This window comes from Jatropha curcas, chromosome 11 (assembly GCF_041381405.1).
Source record: "Jatropha curcas cultivar XTBG-Jc1 chromosome 11, XTBG_Jcur_1.0, whole genome shotgun sequence".
In the NCBI taxonomy this organism is placed as follows: domain Eukaryota; kingdom Viridiplantae; phylum Streptophyta; class Magnoliopsida; order Malpighiales; family Euphorbiaceae; genus Jatropha; species Jatropha curcas.
Genome location: NC_143161.1, coordinates 5,278,767 through 5,294,097, shown reverse-complemented (window position 1 = coordinate 5,294,097; position 15,331 = coordinate 5,278,767). Strand labels below are relative to the sequence as shown.

The following is a 15,331-nucleotide window of genomic DNA, read 5'->3' as shown; positions in this document are numbered from 1 at the left end:
ATCAGTGAAATTAATCTGGAGTTTGAAGAATAATTAGTACTTCAATTCAGATTATTAGATTACATGTGGCCTAATTAATGATTATTTTCTTCTCCACGTTGGATGAAAGAAATCCTTGTTGTTCGAATCCTGTCAAACGGAAAAGTTTCTCTTCATCTTTTTTTAAACGACTAGACCGTTCAGCCAAACGACTGCTTATCTTAAAGAGAATAAAGATAGTTGTTTGTTGCTTGCTACAAACACGAAGTCACCAGTACTGGATCAGAACTCCCACCCGTTAAACCCTCCATTTGAAACTGCTTTCTCGAGTGAATTTTCAGAATTCAAGATCTTATCTTTCTTTCGTCAATCACGAAACGCCAATTTGGTTCCCAGCTATTAATCTACTAAAAAAAAGAGAGGTCTCAAGAATTAAGAACATCGAAAATGGCAGTTCCATATCCTTCATATTTGTTATCTTCTTCTCCTCATGTTCAAACCTCCACTAAAATGGCTCTCAGAGTTCGTTCTCCTTCCATTCAGAGAATTACTGTAAGCTTATTCTCTCTCTTATATGTATAGGAAACAAGAAAGGAGTTTTATGCTTAATTTTTTGGGGGGTATTTTTCTTGAGTTTTTTATGCGGTTTTGTTACATGGGAATATGATTTTAGGAAATGGGTTCTGGAGAATTTTAAGCTAGAATGATTATTTCGTGAATTGAATAGAGTTTGATTGGCTAATGAGGCTTATTGTGTCGGATAATGACTGTATGGTTTTGTTCTTATTTTGGGTTTTCTGTTGAGTTTGAAGGTCTATAGCAATGAGTCTTTCTGGGGATTTTTGGTAAATGATTGATAATCTCAAAAAATTCTATTCGGTTTCTATCAATGATAAAACCAGATTTCAGATATGTGTATGGAGGAATAAGTGAATCATGCATATAAATTTTAGTATTCTAAACAACTGTGACGTTGCTTATGAACAAAAGGTTAGTCTTTAGATTTTACAAAATAACATTGTGTTTCTTAATTCACACTTGGGTTTTTGTGTTTAACTAGATGATTTTGATTTTTTTTTTCTTTTATGGGACCGGTAATTTTCTACGGTAGTCTAGAAATTTCATCAGTTCTTTAAGATATGAATTTTTCAATAGAAACATTTTCATTTGAGTTTGATAGGTTCTTGTAATCATCTTGTTTCTGTAACCTGGCTAGCAAGAAGCAGGCATAGTCCTTGAATTATGTAATGTTGAATTCATATAGTCTGACTCTCACATGCCCTATTTGCTTGATTGGCATGATGGAAAGAGTAAGTTTTTCTTTGACTGCTAATTGTGGAGTGATGTTGTTGGCATTTGCGGCTGGAGTGATGAGTTCTTATGGACGGTTATTTTAGGAGTCTATTTTACTCGACCAATTTTTAACCCATTGGTTTGACCTATGTTCGTTATTTTTTGTATATCTCAGTATGCTTTTCTTTGGTTCAATGGCTAAGTCAAACAATTGAGGTAATTTATCCCTTCCCATCCAAAGGTTTGAAGCTCATACCTCCAAGATGGAATTTCTAGTACTCAGAACAGTTATGATTTTCTAAATTATTGTGAGTTAATGAGCAAATGGAACTTAGGCTAACCTCCATATAATTCTCTCACCAAAAAGGGACAACCTACCTGTAAAGTTTCAAGATCTCCATCAAGAGTCTTAGGTTCAACCTTTGCTGGATGGGATAGGGGGATATGGTCCATAGAAATTGGAAAAAGAAGAGCTACTCAGTATAGGCAGGTCATTTAATATTCTAATGTACAAAAAGAACAAGTGTAATACATAATCAGAATCACTAGCCCCCCCCCCCCCCCCCCCCCCCAAAATCCATAGTTGTTGGAATAATGTTTGTGGTTTACTGAAGTCTGAATGGGTAACATATGCCTTATGATTGCTAATGAATATATATATCAATCTTCCTTTATTAATAAAATCTTTCTTTGATTATATCAGGGGCCATCACAATATTTTGAAGCTTGCAGTCACAGTTTGAGTGTTAAACCCAATCAGATCTTTCAGAATACTAAGCTCAATGTCTCTTGTGCAATAAATATGGCTGCAGGCCAATCAGGTGACCCTGAAAAATTTCAATTTGAGCATCTCTCAAGCAAGGCAAGAAAATTATGGGACAGTTGTCCTCAGCCAGTCAAGAGTTTCCCCTGGAACAGAGCACTGGAGAATTTTATTCAGCTCATCCTTGACCTTGTTGTGGCTGTTATCAAATATTTGTGTGTACCTTTACTGGCAGTTTCCTCCCTTAGTGAGATGTCATACTGTGCACATCAGAAGAAGTTGTTCTATGTTCCTTTCCCGCTTCTTATTGGCATTGCTGTTGCTGGGGCCCTAAAAGATACTGCCTTGGAACTATCTCCACGCCTCAAGGTTGCAACAATAATCAAGTGCGAATAACTTTTTAAAAATCCTAGACTTTAACCAAGTAGACCTGGGTGACACTCAACTGAGTCTTTTTTGATTCTGATAAATCAGCAAATCATAAATGGCAGGACATGTAGATGACCTGGTTCTTCTAACTTAGATGCATCTGAACTAAATTGTCACCCAAAAGAAATGAAATTGACGACGAAAGTGCTTCTCTAAGAATCTGCTTCCTACCTAAAGGAAGAGAGAGAGAGAGAGGGGGGGGACTCAAATCTTTTTATGTGCTACTAGTTAAAAAATTCACATGCACCATTTGATGAAAGTGCAAAGAACCTTGTTTTTGATTGAGTAACCTATTACTAGTGAAACTCTAGTTCATATTTTTCTGTTATGACCAATTATCTGGTTTGATTGGCAGGATGCAGAAGTTCCATGGCATCTGATTGCCATAGCAATATTTTTTACCTTGATCAAATTGCCGGGGCCATGTTATCCATACTGGGGACGCATTTTTGTTCCACACATTGCTAATGGGGTGCTATGGAGAACTCTGTGGTCTGCATTTCTGTGGTTTAGAAGACCCAGAAAGGGATCAGGAGCAGTGTTGCAACAAAATTCAGCAGATAGCAGTAATTCTGAAACAAATACTCTAATTTCATGAGGTACTTGGTTATATTTCGGCGCCAATTCATATATTTTCATTCCTTGATCTGACAATATCATCTTTTTTACTTTTGATATTTTAGATAGTAGAAGGGTCGCAGTTGCACCATTGGCATCGATGTTTCAACCTTTTGTAATTCCATTGCTTCATTGTTGTTCTCTTTTTCATCTGATTTACTGTCATTGATGTTTCAGTGAATCAAGATTGAGATCAGACATTCTGCAAGTTTAAAAGAACACTGAGAAATGAGAGGCAATTTTGATCAGCAGATTAAAGATGAATGATAAATGGGAAGCAATTTTGATCAGCAAGCTTGGTGGATTGATGTTTTGCAGTTGTTAAGATAAATGATAAAGCAATTCGCTGCTTCTATTCAGTTTTTTTTCACCAAACTATGAAAAAAGATTTTGGAGTGGTGTTTAGAAGCTAATTATCTGTATTGTTTCTGAGCAATAGCATCCATTTATTTGTGCTAATTGCTAAGCTTTTCTTTTGCAGATTTTTTTTTTTTTTTTTTTTTTTTTTTACACTATTTTGAAGCCAAGACATACATAAACTGTATTGAGTGAAATCAACGGCTAAATTGACCAAATATGAGCTCTTTACTCTTTAGGAAGTTGAAAGCCTATCTTGGACAATCGTTGAAAATAAAAGGTAGTAATTGTATCCCCTATCATTTAAAATATTATAATTAGAATCTTACATAAGATCATGTAATTAATTAGTAGGGTTTTTTCTTTAATCATATGAAAGAATTAGAATTTCAAAAATCTACATTTATTATGATCCAAAAATAAGTGTTGGAAATTATACATGAACTCAAATAAAATAATAATGTCTCTAATCCAATATAAAAACGGACTTTGGTTGGTGGTGTTGTATCTACTAAACGACGTCGTAAGAAACTCCAAGCCCGAGGGAGACTTGGCAAATAGATCAGACTTTTGGGTTAAAAACAACGCCGTTTTGGCTTGATTATAATTTACATGCGTTTAAAGTCTCTACCCCCCCTCCATTTCTAAATCTAATAGTTTCTTCTTTTCAGATTCCAGCGCGAAACTTAGCCACTGAACTCGGTGGCGGCTCACCGTGTTTTCCTTGCCGGAAACGAGTACAGGATCCATGGGAGAACAGGAGCAACAACAAGAGCAGAAAGAGTTTACCGACGGAGGAAAGAGAAAGCTGGACGCTTTCGAACTCGCCAAACAGAGAGCTCAAGAAATCGCCTCTCGAATCGCCAATGACGCTGACCAGAAACGCCCTCGGCTCGTCTCCGACAATTCTTCAGAGCCTTCCTTAATCTCGAATTCCGTGTCTGTCTCGTCATCTTTTTCTGGTAATCCCCACCCCATTCTTTCTCTGTGGTTTCTAGGGTTTGGGGTGTTTAGTTATTTGTTTGCATACCAAGTTGTATTCTTTTTATAACTTCAATTTGCCATGAAGTTTTGACATGTCGTTTGGTTGTTCATTGAACTGAAATTTCAGTGAAAGTCAGTATCTCTTGTTCTATTTAGTTTTTATTATGCTTGGAACTTCACTTTAAGACTTATATGTTGATTTTGTCGTAGGGGGAGATGGGAAATTTGGGGAAAGCAGTTTTAGGGTACACGGTGAACTATTTTGTTTAGTGTTATTTATTTATTATTTTGGTGTTTTGATGTCGGATAGAAACCCTGCATTGCACGTCTAAGTTATCCAGAGATTTGGTTCATTTATGTTTATGACACTTATGATTTATAGGAACTTAGCTTAGCGCCGTAGCCTTGGAGGAAACTAAACAAAGGTTGAAGCTGTATCATAAGTTCTTAGCAAACAGTTTATGCAGAATGTTGCTGCGAGTTTTTAATTTTCTAGCTGCCCAGTGTGGATTGAGATGCTTATATGTTTCCATTAGGCGTTATAATATGTTGGAGGAGGAAATTTACTTAGAATGATGCTTTATTTCAATGTAGTCATGAAGTGGTGGTAGGTAGTTGGCCCGTTGGCTATTTATTTTGGAACTTTGCTCATTTTATTCAGGAAACTACAAGAATGGATTTGAAGAAATATTTTGTCCTGGAATCTCTCCTGTGTTGTATGCTGTACATCTATTGCTTATTTTGTGGCTAAATTCTTCCATAGTTCTATATCGTGATTAATAACTGCAGCATTTGTATTCAAACTTTGTATATTTCTCTTCTTTTGCTCGCATTTTTTGTTGCCTTTTTCTTTACTTGGCTTATTAATCTGTGTTATCATTCTCCTGATTTGGAGGTTCTGAAATCTGAAGCAAGCTGGCAATTTATCATTTCATCATTTTGTAATACAACAACAACAATTAAGCCTTAGTCCCAATCTAGTCGGGGTCGGCTTATGAATCCTTTGTTACCATTTCCACCCTCTTCAATTAATAGGAAGAATTAAGCAAAACATAAAATAGGGGAGCAGAGAATTTTGAAAAACAAAATAATTTTGATAAAAAAATTTTGAAATTTTTTTAGATCATTTTTAAGTAATAAATAAGCATAAGATAAACAATAATAATAATAATAATAATAAAAAAGCAAGCCTAGACAGGTTGGGGTATGATATATGAATCTTTTTGTCTGTGTTATGCCCTGTTCATCAATTCATAATGCCATACTTAATTATCTCTGAGTTTTCCACATCATGATTGCTTAGTTAAATTGGTTTCAGTTCCCTTTTCTGCCCAACCAAGTCTTTATCATGGTTCACAAGGCATAAGTAAGAAAATCACAATTCCTAATGGCAAGGTATGGCATTCTGTTGCTATTTTTAAATATAATGCACTGTCAAAAAACATCCCTGTCTAGTAAAGTCATTTGTCTTCCCTCCAGGTTGGTGTGGTTATAGGCAGAGGAGGAGAAACAATAAAATATATCCAAGTGCAGTCCGGGGCCAAAATTCAAATTACCAAGGATCAAGATGCTGATCCCCATTCTCTAACAAGGGATGTAGAGTTGATGGGTAGTTCAGATCAAATTAGCAGGGCAGAAGAACTTATCAATGATGTGATTGCTGAGGTGCAACTATAGTCGAGTTTTTTGTGCCTCAAAAATCTTGTTTTGGAAACCCAGAAGGCTCATTCTCAATATAATTATGCCTTTACAAATTTTTGGAACAGACAGATGCAGGGGGCTCTGCTTCATCTGCAGTTCATGGATTGGATACAAAGCAAACTGGAGGTGAACAGTTCGCGATGAAAGTCCCAAATGACAAGGTAAATCTAGCATCTTTATATAATGAGAATGCTAAAAACTAAATTTTCTAACTTACGCTGTTGAGTTTTGTAGGTTGGATTGCTTATTGGCAAGAGTGGTGACACCATAAAGTACATGCAAAACAGATCAGGGGCTCGTATGCAGGTGTGTAATAACAAAATGTGGATAGTAGTGCAAAAAATCCTCGTGTCTATCCTCACAGCATTCAATATTGTGTGCACATCTGGGTCGTCTTGCATGGGATCTTAGTAAAAGTATAGGTTTCCAACTATCTATGGTTTCACTCAAAGTAAAACTGAGCTGACCTTCAATTAATTCACCAAAAATGTGAGGGTTGCTTATATTGGATGGCAGATAGGTTAGTGCTTTTGCCCATCACCCTCTAACCTTTGATTTTGATGATAGTGTTTGTTTTATGAGGAGTTAGGCAGTGTGATGGTAATTCATTTTCATAATTTAGATTTGTGTTTATTTTCTTTTACTTAGATGGTACTTACCCACAATTCTTTAGTAGTCATTATTATAAAGCAATTCTACTCTCAACTTCCCTCCTTGTTTAACTCTCAAGATAAGTAATTTTCTATTTGAAATAATTGATCAATATTGTCTAGTTGTAGCTCTGATGGTTCATATTCTTCTACTAAGTCGAATACACGAACAGAATTGCTAATTCTGCCATATGAATTTTGACTCTTTTGATGGTAGTTTCATTCCAATCTATCATAATTGATAGATTTTCAGTTTTTAATTTTGAATTTCTATTTAATGCATTCTGAGTGGAAGTTGTTAACCATATGTTTCTTTCTTCAGATTATTCCCCTCCACCTTCCTCCTGGTGACCCATCAACAGAAAGAACGTTATATATAAATGGTTCCACAGAACAGATTGAGGCAGCCAAAGAATTGGTTAATGATGTAATCAATGGGGTAAGTAATGTTAGAGATATTTTTATTCTGACCTATCATTACAATTTTAGAAATTTTAGTTTGAAATAACTGGGATAATCGTGTAGCTTTTTCTGTTCATCCATCATTGCTATCTTACTCACTGAATTAGTGAGCATAAATAACTAGTCCGCGAAAGCCTCTTTTAATTGGGTTGGCATTATTTTTCTCATTTACTGCAAAACAAGGTCCTTAAACCCAGGCCACGTTTTTTTCTTTGATGGTACACATCTCAAATTTGTTTGTAACTTTGCATGCAGCATAATTGCCATCAGTGCAATTTCATGTGATCTTGTTGAAAGTATTAGGTTTGATTTAAGATTTATCCACAATAGCTGGATGTTTGTTATTTGGTTGTTCAATTTCAAGCGTTTTACTGAATTATTACTTGGTTTCTTTCCTGTAGAAACGTATCATAAATCAGTCTGGATCGAGTAGCTACCCACTGCCAGTTAATCCTCCTAGTAATTGGGCCCAGCCAGGACAACCTGTTATGCAACAACAGCCCCATTATGGGTATGCACAACCAGCAACTCAACCTATGCCCTCTTCTTACTATGGCAACTATGCCCAGCAACAATCTTGGGATCAGTCAAACCCATCAACAGTGTCTCAAATGCCTCAGCAAATGACTGGATATGGTTACTATGGACAACCACCCCAAATGGGATCTGCTCCTAGCTATAACTACAATCAGAAGACTCATGTTACAAGCAACACTTACGATCACAGCTACAGTCAGCAGGCACCAAGTTATGGGTCAGCTGCTGTGTCATCTCAACCAGATGGGGCAATTCCTTCCCAATCCACTCAAGCAGCCCCTGCATACCCACCTCCTTATAATCAACCAGTGACCAACCCTCAAACATACTGGACTCAACAACCACCCCAAACAGGATATGATCAAACAGGGTACTCCCAAATTGCTTATGGAGGTCTACAACCAGTCCAGTTCATGCCCTCATCAACTCAGCCAGTTTATGGACCAGGTGGTTATCCTCTTGAGCCATCTCCTGCAACTGCAAATTCTGTTCAGGGGACACATCCTCTTACTTACGGGCAGGCACAGGTGGAGACACAACCCCAGTCACAGCAGCCAAACAATGGCCATTCACAGTCATTGGCTTATGGTGCTGAAACTCAGGATGGGAATTCAAACTCTGCTGTGCAGGAACCAGTTGCTTCTCAAAGCTGAATTCCAACGCATTCAAAGGTGGCAGTTAGGTCCCTTTCTAAAGATTATTTGTTCCCAGCATGAAATTCCTCTTCGTTTGTATACTACGATGTTATCATGAGAGGGAACTGCATTTCTGGGATTATAATGGTGGAAAATTTTGTCTGATGTCTTAATCATTTGTAACGTTAAACTCTGCAGTCGAACTAGCTATGTCAGTTTAAAGATAGAGCTTTTGGATAACTTTTGGCAAAATTTGGTCCTTAAGTGTGCCTGTATGGAAAGTTTGACCAATTCAGCAATTATGAAACGAGAATGTCAGTTACAGGTCTTTGCATTTCTCTTGGGAATCCTTGAGTTCATGGAAATAAAAAAGTAAAACAATTGTCTGAGCCTGGGTTCAAATGAGGGACCTCTAGTGTGTGAGACCAGCGTAATAGCCAACTACACTATCCAGGCAAGCTAGAGAGGTTATTATTTATTTTATGTTCATGCATGATCTTGTCTGCTTTAGTAATTGATGAATAATGTTGGTGTTTCTTCTTCATCTGGTTTTGAGACCACGTTCGCGTTTAGAGATTTAAAGATTCAAAGATGAAACATCTTTAACTCCTCTAAAATAATTTTTTATAATGAAGGTTTCTCTCCCCTCATATACTTTATTTCCTTTGTTTAGTTTACTAATTCGTTTGTGTAGACCATAGAAGTTTATTTTACTTCAAATCACCTGGAAATTTGTGTACTTTACTCCTTTTGAAATGGAAACTGCAGATAAAGCTGTAAAAGCTAGAGCAGAGCAAAATCTCAAAAATACTAATCGAAATGCTACACGGACATATGCAACAACTCGAGGGGAAAATGAGAACGTGAGATACAATTAAGCACAACATTCAACTTTATTACATTACATGTTACAAAGCGTCCACAGCAGTTTATATATGCCACTAGGAATTGGCAAACCATATCACAGAGAAGATGCATTCCATAAAAAGGTGATAAATGACAAAAGGATGCATGTAAATGGATTCTCAACTCCTATTACAGGTTCCTAACTATTGGCAAAGAAACGGTGGAATTCTGTTCCCCATTCTTTTGCAGCAAACCAGTGTGTTCTGAAATGCTCCTTCCATTCGGCATTCACATTGCATACACTATCTCTCCACTGCTATCCATGTCAAGTTCAGGATCAGTCTCTAGGTCCTCCTCCATGTCATCATCAATATCTAGGCTGCCAGTCAAATACTGATTGAGACTACGGGTGCCAGCTGCTGGTATGGTGGCTTCGGATATTATTTGCATGATCTCATCAAGGCTCTGCATTGGCTGATCAGGCTCTTCAAACTGTTTGCCCATATTTTCGTCCATGAGATCTGCCGGAAGATTCTTCAGAAACCACTCATGATTCCTGATTTCAGGAATGCTAATCCTCTATTGCAAGAAAATGTATTCAAATGAGAAAACCTTACCAGCATATTGTGCTCAAATAGTTAATCAAACAAAACCATGAAGAGAGAGGTATAGCATATTAGGAGGAAAAAGACCTTCATGAAGCAAAATGATGAAAATGAGAAAGTAGAGATGAAATATCAATCATATAGCATAAAAGCAAGAATGAAAATAAGGCTCTCCTTGCTCACTTATGTTGTATGAATTCCATATGATATCTGTCAATCAAGCTGTAAATCTTCCCAATATATGGAGGCTTTTCTATTATTCCGACATGTCCATATTGCTCCCAATGATGAAATTTCATTCAAAAGAAAAGAATAGCAATGTTTTGAGAAGGTCGCCATTGTTGTAAAGACATAATATTGTTGACATTCCTGTCCCTAATATTTGTTCTCAAGAATCAAGAAGAGGTCACTGACCTTCGCAGCGTCAGCCACAAATATTCTTGAGATGAGATGCCGGCACTCAGGAGATATATGAACATAGTCAGGAATCGAGTACTGGACATTCAAAATTCGCTGCAAGAAGCCAGAGAGTATGTTAGTCAAGTATGTCAACAAAGGTGCTGTATTAAGCCCAGAAGAGGGGTAATATATTACATGAATTGTCCTGCGGAAATTCTTAGGCTCCTCAGGGTCCTCAAAAGGATATGCTCCCACCAACATTACATATAATGTTACCCCACATGACCATACATCTGCAATCTGAACAACAGATTAAACTGCAAATGATTAGTACATAAATCGATGCACACTTTCTAAATGCATGTTGTAGGGTGAAAACAGCAACTTTTTTTTCCATTAATAGTAAACAGCTAGATCATAATGCTACTGTAGTATTTTATTTATGAAGCCAACTACTGCATCCTCCACAGTTGTAGATCATCAACACATTCAACAAGCATAGTCTACACATAACAAGCTACAATACGGTTGTGCAAATTAGTTGCATTGATCTGTCCTTAAACTCGAATTGCAGAACAATTTGCAAAGTGATTTTGCAAACAAGCTATTGTTTTTCATCTTTTCCCCAGCAGGCTTTTCCAATTGATGTATGCGACTTATAATTAAATTCCTCAAGGCTGATATAGGGGTCCATAAATTTTTCCATGTTATTTATTTTACAGTTGCTAACTGGATACTGACGTCACAAGATAATGTGATCAGCCTGTCTTTTTCTCGTCTTCTAGCCAATGCATAATAAGTTTCATCAAAGATGCATCCCTTTGATTGCTAATAGGTGTCGCATCTATTGAAACTGGGAGAAGTTAATGCAATCAAGGAATATGAAATTAACACGATCTTTTCATTTAAGCTTAATTTTCAGAATCCTATTCGCTTTTATATTCATGAAATTAGAGTCTTATCAAATTTTTTAGTTAAGTTCATTAAGCAATTAGAGAATAAATCGCTGCTTATTTAGTTTGTATTTGAAATTTTCTTAAGCACATGGTCATGGATGAAATTCTTTATATTTTCCTCTTGCGGCGCATGTTTTCTTATATTTATCAAGCATCAAACGTACTATTATGCATATGCAGATTAGCCAAATCTGAGTCAATCATATTATTGGCCAAATCACAGATTAATATCCAAACAAGGCCATCATGTAAGTCTATGCAAGAGATTACCAACAAAGAAATTTCTAAGAGCATGATGACGCTGATACAGATTTTTCAAAACATAAAGAATCTAGAAAAGGCTACACTCATGAAGACAAAGAACAAGAAGAAAAAAGGCCCTAACAAGAAAAATATGGAAGACCATAAATGGAGAGAATACACTTAAATTTGACAGGAACCTAACTTCATATAGGTTAAGGCAAATTTCTTAATTAGAAAGAGAGAAAGAACAGTTACATTACCTTGCCATCATATTCCTTCTTAAGTAACACTTCAGGTGCAATATACGCAGGAGTTCCAACAGTAGAGTTTGGTTGTGAATGGAGCACCGATGACTGTTAAAAGTGGAAAAAGTCGGTAGAAATGACAGCATTAAAAAGAAAGAATATAGAAGCATTTGATAAACAGCAAAGCTACTGTAAGTTAAACAAATCAACATACATAAAGAGTAGGAAAATTCCAACAAAAAGTTACATATTCAACAGGAAAAATCTCCATGATGTCCACAATCACATAGATATTCGAGAAAGGGCTTCCCAGGTTTTGCCCAAACAATTAAAAGCAAAAGCAACACAAAAGATTTTACCTTAGAGTAACCAAAGTCACAAATCTTTAAACGAGGTGCTTGGCTTCCATCTAACAGTGTATTCTCCAATTTTAAGTCACGGTGGCATACTTGCTTCACAGATGAATAAGTCAGAAGGCATAAACCCAGTCAGTAAGTTGTACCTTCTGGAAAAAGTAACAACAGCAACCAAAGGCAGAAACCTTGATTTACTAACCATTGCATGAAAGTAACTAACTCCTGATATAAGTTGTTGGAAGAAAAAGCGTGCCTGCATCATAAGCCAGAGCAGATTAAGAAAAATTTGAAGAACAGAAAAACGAAATTGATTTTTTTGGGTAAGAACCTCATCCTCGCTGAACCGGCCTGCATTGCATATTCGCTCAAAAAGTTCACCACCAGATGCATACTCCATTACAATAGCCAAGTGTGTTGGTGTTAATATGACCTGATAGATTGCAATATTAATTTACTGAACCAAAATTATCCCCTTGAGAAAAAGACAACGTAAGTTAGGGGAAAAGATAGACCTCTTTGAATCTGACAATGTTAGGATGCCTCAATGACCTGTGATTAATAATTTCCCTTTGTACATTTTCATCTATCTGTTAAAAATAAAAGCAATGTAAATCATATTGTCAACACAAAAGATTCAAAAGTGAGCATAAAAGTGACAAAATAACAGAGAATCAAGCCAGGCTCCACAACCAATAACCTAGATGATGCCCATTATATCTTACGTCACTTTTTCGGAATAGAAGCTCAAAAGGAGTGGCCTGATGTGAAGATTCTTGGTCCCATAACTTTTCAAGCCACTTCATTTAAATGTAACCACTCTTTTTTCTTTTTGTTTTTATTTTCTCCTCTGCAAAATAATAATTTTTGACATCCAGATATGGAAAACCAATACAGAATTCTAGATCCCACGGATATCCATGCATTTCATCTCATCCACGAGCATCGAGGTGTGAAAACTTTAATTCCAGAAAAGAAATCTCCATGCAATTGCAGTTTTAATAAAGATTAGATATAATGTTTTATTCATTACAATTATGCCACGAAATAAGTAATATTAAAACTTTACTCAATCAACCATAAATAGCCAATATATATATATACCCAAATCAAAATCAAATAGGCTCAAATCAATTAGCTTCTAATCGTAGCAAAATTAGTTCATTTCAAGTATAAAAATGAATGCGGTGGCTGGTCTTGCAAGAAACTGAAGCAGCCTGCTGAACCTTGAACAAGAAAAAACCAGCAGCACCTCTCCATTGATCAATAAATTAAATTCAAAATGAAAGTACAGGTAGTTCTTGGAAAAGGGCGGACTATACATTTAACTGCTCTATTAAAACATATAGATACAAATGGTCTAATCGTGCAATTAGTTTGCTTCTAAAGCAGAAATCACTCACCTTGAAACATATATGAACTCAAAATCTCGAAAAACATAAAAAAGACTATCAAGCTGATTGTCTATTTAATTCGATCTTAAAAACCTATCTAAACCACGGATTAACCATGAAGTAGAATTCAGAAATGAACTCAAGCTTAAAAACCAATCTGAAAAATAGCAAGAAAAAAATTAAAAAGGCGAATTAGACCACACTAACCTTCTCACCTCTCTCGATATACTTGACAGCAACAAGCTCATCAGTATGCTTGTCCCTCATCAATCTCGCCACCCCGAAATTTCCGGACCCGATATCTCGCACCAGCTCATACCGGTCGCTATCGTGCATAATCGGCATATCCATTCCCGGGCCTACAGTAACCGCAGATCGATCCATTTTTTTCTCTATTTCCCAATCTCAACTGCTAAAAAAAAACACCCCAGAAACCCAAAATACTCTTCCTCCAGAAAAACAAAAAGAAAAAACCCACAAAAATAAAAAGCTCGCAAATCTCTCACATTATCATCATCATCAGAACAACTCTTGATCGAGATAGAGATCGAAGGGAGAAGGTGAAGGTGGCTGTGGTGTGATGATTATGTGGCGAGACGTAAACCACAGGATTGGATGGTGAAGAAAGAGACTGGAAATAGGTCCAACCTCGTGAAAACCTCACCCAACAAGTCTCTGTTTTTCTTTTTTTTTTGTCTTTTTTAAGGATCTCGATAACAGAAGCAGAGTTGCAGAACGAAAGAAGTAGCTAGAGCTCGTGAACTTACTTTACACTTCAATACAATAATATTCAACACTCTCGCCTTCTCAAAACTAAAAAGATTGGAACTTTCTCTTATATAGAACCAACCCCTTTCATGGTTTTCCCTCTCTAAAAGGAAACAGCAGAAGAGAAGGTAGTCGCTTTTCCTTCTTTCTCTATCCACATGCTTATGCTCCGCTTTTGTGCTTTGTGTGTATGTGGATTTTATCCAAAACCGTGGGAGAGAGAGACCGTGAGGTATTTTCTTACCTTTTTTTTTTCTATCTTTTTTGGACAGTGGTCAGTTCATCGTCTCAAAGTCAGTGAAGTTATTATGAAATGACCTAAATGCCCTTGCCCCTTCAATGAACCACAGCTGAACTTTGGTTATGCTAAATTACTGTTCTTGACTTTACATGGATAGGGCTTCACGTTTCACGAGGGAAAAGTCTTTTTCTTTTATATATATTTCGTGAGGGTAGTAAGGGAATGATATGTTGTAGAGTAGAGTAGATTGGAGTTGTAGACTTGTCCTTTCTTCACATGGATGCGTTCATCATTGATAAGTGTTCATTAGTTTTCTTTAAAAAAAAAAAAAAAAGAAATACTCACAAAAATGATTTAAATAAAAAAAACTTCCAGTCATTCATTAAAACATGGTTATTAAACTCAGACCAGCCCCGCCGGTTCACCTGTTAAATTGATGAATTTGACTCAAATCGATTGGTTTTTATTTTTAAATCATTTAAGATAAAAATTGGAATGAATCAGTTAAATCGGTTAATTTAGGTAAATCAATCATTAATAATTATAATTATTTAAAGACATGACTTATTAAGAATGCATATAAATTTTATAGATATAGTACTCAGTGAGTTATTATCTGAATAAGCAAGAATGAGTATTCGGTCAATTCGAGTAATATTCCGTATCAAATGAGATGCAATAGCATTGTGTTATGTCGCAATAAAGAAACAAATGTATCTAAATGCAAGATCTATTTTGTTTGCATGATTTGATAAATCATGTTAAGAATTTAGTCAACAAAAATTATTTTATCATTTTTTTACGTTAACTCATTAAGTATTAATAAAAATGTTTCATTTATTAAATAATTCTAAAAGTTATTATAAGAAAAGT

At 36.0% G+C, this 15,331-nt stretch overlaps 3 protein-coding genes across 6 annotated transcripts; 2 read left to right on the top strand and 1 right to left on the bottom strand.

Moving 5' to 3' along the window:
• Positions 1-186: 186 nt before the first annotated feature.
• EMB1273 (embryo defective 1273) lies at positions 187-3,541 on the top strand. 3 transcript variants are annotated; one of them, XM_089716387.1, is made up of 4 exons: positions 190-531; positions 1,976-2,404; positions 2,820-3,063; positions 3,148-3,541. In XM_089716387.1, exons 1-3 carry the CDS (start codon positions 427-429, stop codon positions 3,060-3,062), a joined length of 777 nt encoding a protein of 258 aa, XP_089572513.1. In that variant the 5' UTR covers positions 190-426; the 3' UTR covers position 3,063; positions 3,148-3,541. The 3 variants fall into 3 exon arrangements, with proteins under 3 accessions (XP_089572514.1, XP_089572513.1, XP_012072461.1); XM_012217071.4 differs by having other exon boundaries at positions 193-531; positions 3,260-3,541; XM_089716388.1 differs by lacking the exon at positions 3,148-3,541 and having other exon boundaries at positions 187-531; positions 1,976-2,421; positions 2,820-2,985.
• A 527-nt stretch (positions 3,542-4,068) lies between these two features.
• Positions 4,069-8,736, top strand: LOC105634238 (uncharacterized). Its single transcript, XM_012217070.3, has 7 exons — positions 4,069-4,401; positions 5,742-5,818; positions 5,903-6,088; positions 6,190-6,285; positions 6,359-6,430; positions 7,097-7,213; positions 7,638-8,736. Exons 1-7 carry the CDS (start codon positions 4,188-4,190, stop codon positions 8,424-8,426), a joined length of 1,551 nt encoding a protein of 516 aa, XP_012072460.1. The 5' UTR covers positions 4,069-4,187; the 3' UTR covers positions 8,427-8,736.
• A 546-nt stretch (positions 8,737-9,282) lies between these two features.
• On the bottom strand, positions 9,283-14,441 carry LOC105634237 (serine/threonine-protein kinase SRK2E). 2 transcript variants are annotated; one of them, XM_012217068.4, is made up of 9 exons: positions 13,657-14,436; positions 12,571-12,645; positions 12,387-12,488; positions 12,258-12,311; positions 12,062-12,154; positions 11,718-11,810; positions 10,454-10,558; positions 10,274-10,372; positions 9,283-9,833 (listed from the first exon to the last, which is right to left on the bottom strand). In XM_012217068.4, exons 1-9 carry the CDS (start codon positions 13,831-13,833, stop codon positions 9,543-9,545), a joined length of 1,089 nt encoding a protein of 362 aa, XP_012072458.1. In that variant the 5' UTR covers positions 13,834-14,436; the 3' UTR covers positions 9,283-9,542. The 2 variants fall into 2 exon arrangements, with proteins under 2 accessions (XP_012072458.1, XP_089572512.1); XM_089716386.1 differs by having other exon boundaries at positions 12,258-12,488; positions 13,657-14,441.
• Between the last annotated feature and the right edge of the window lie 890 nt (positions 14,442-15,331).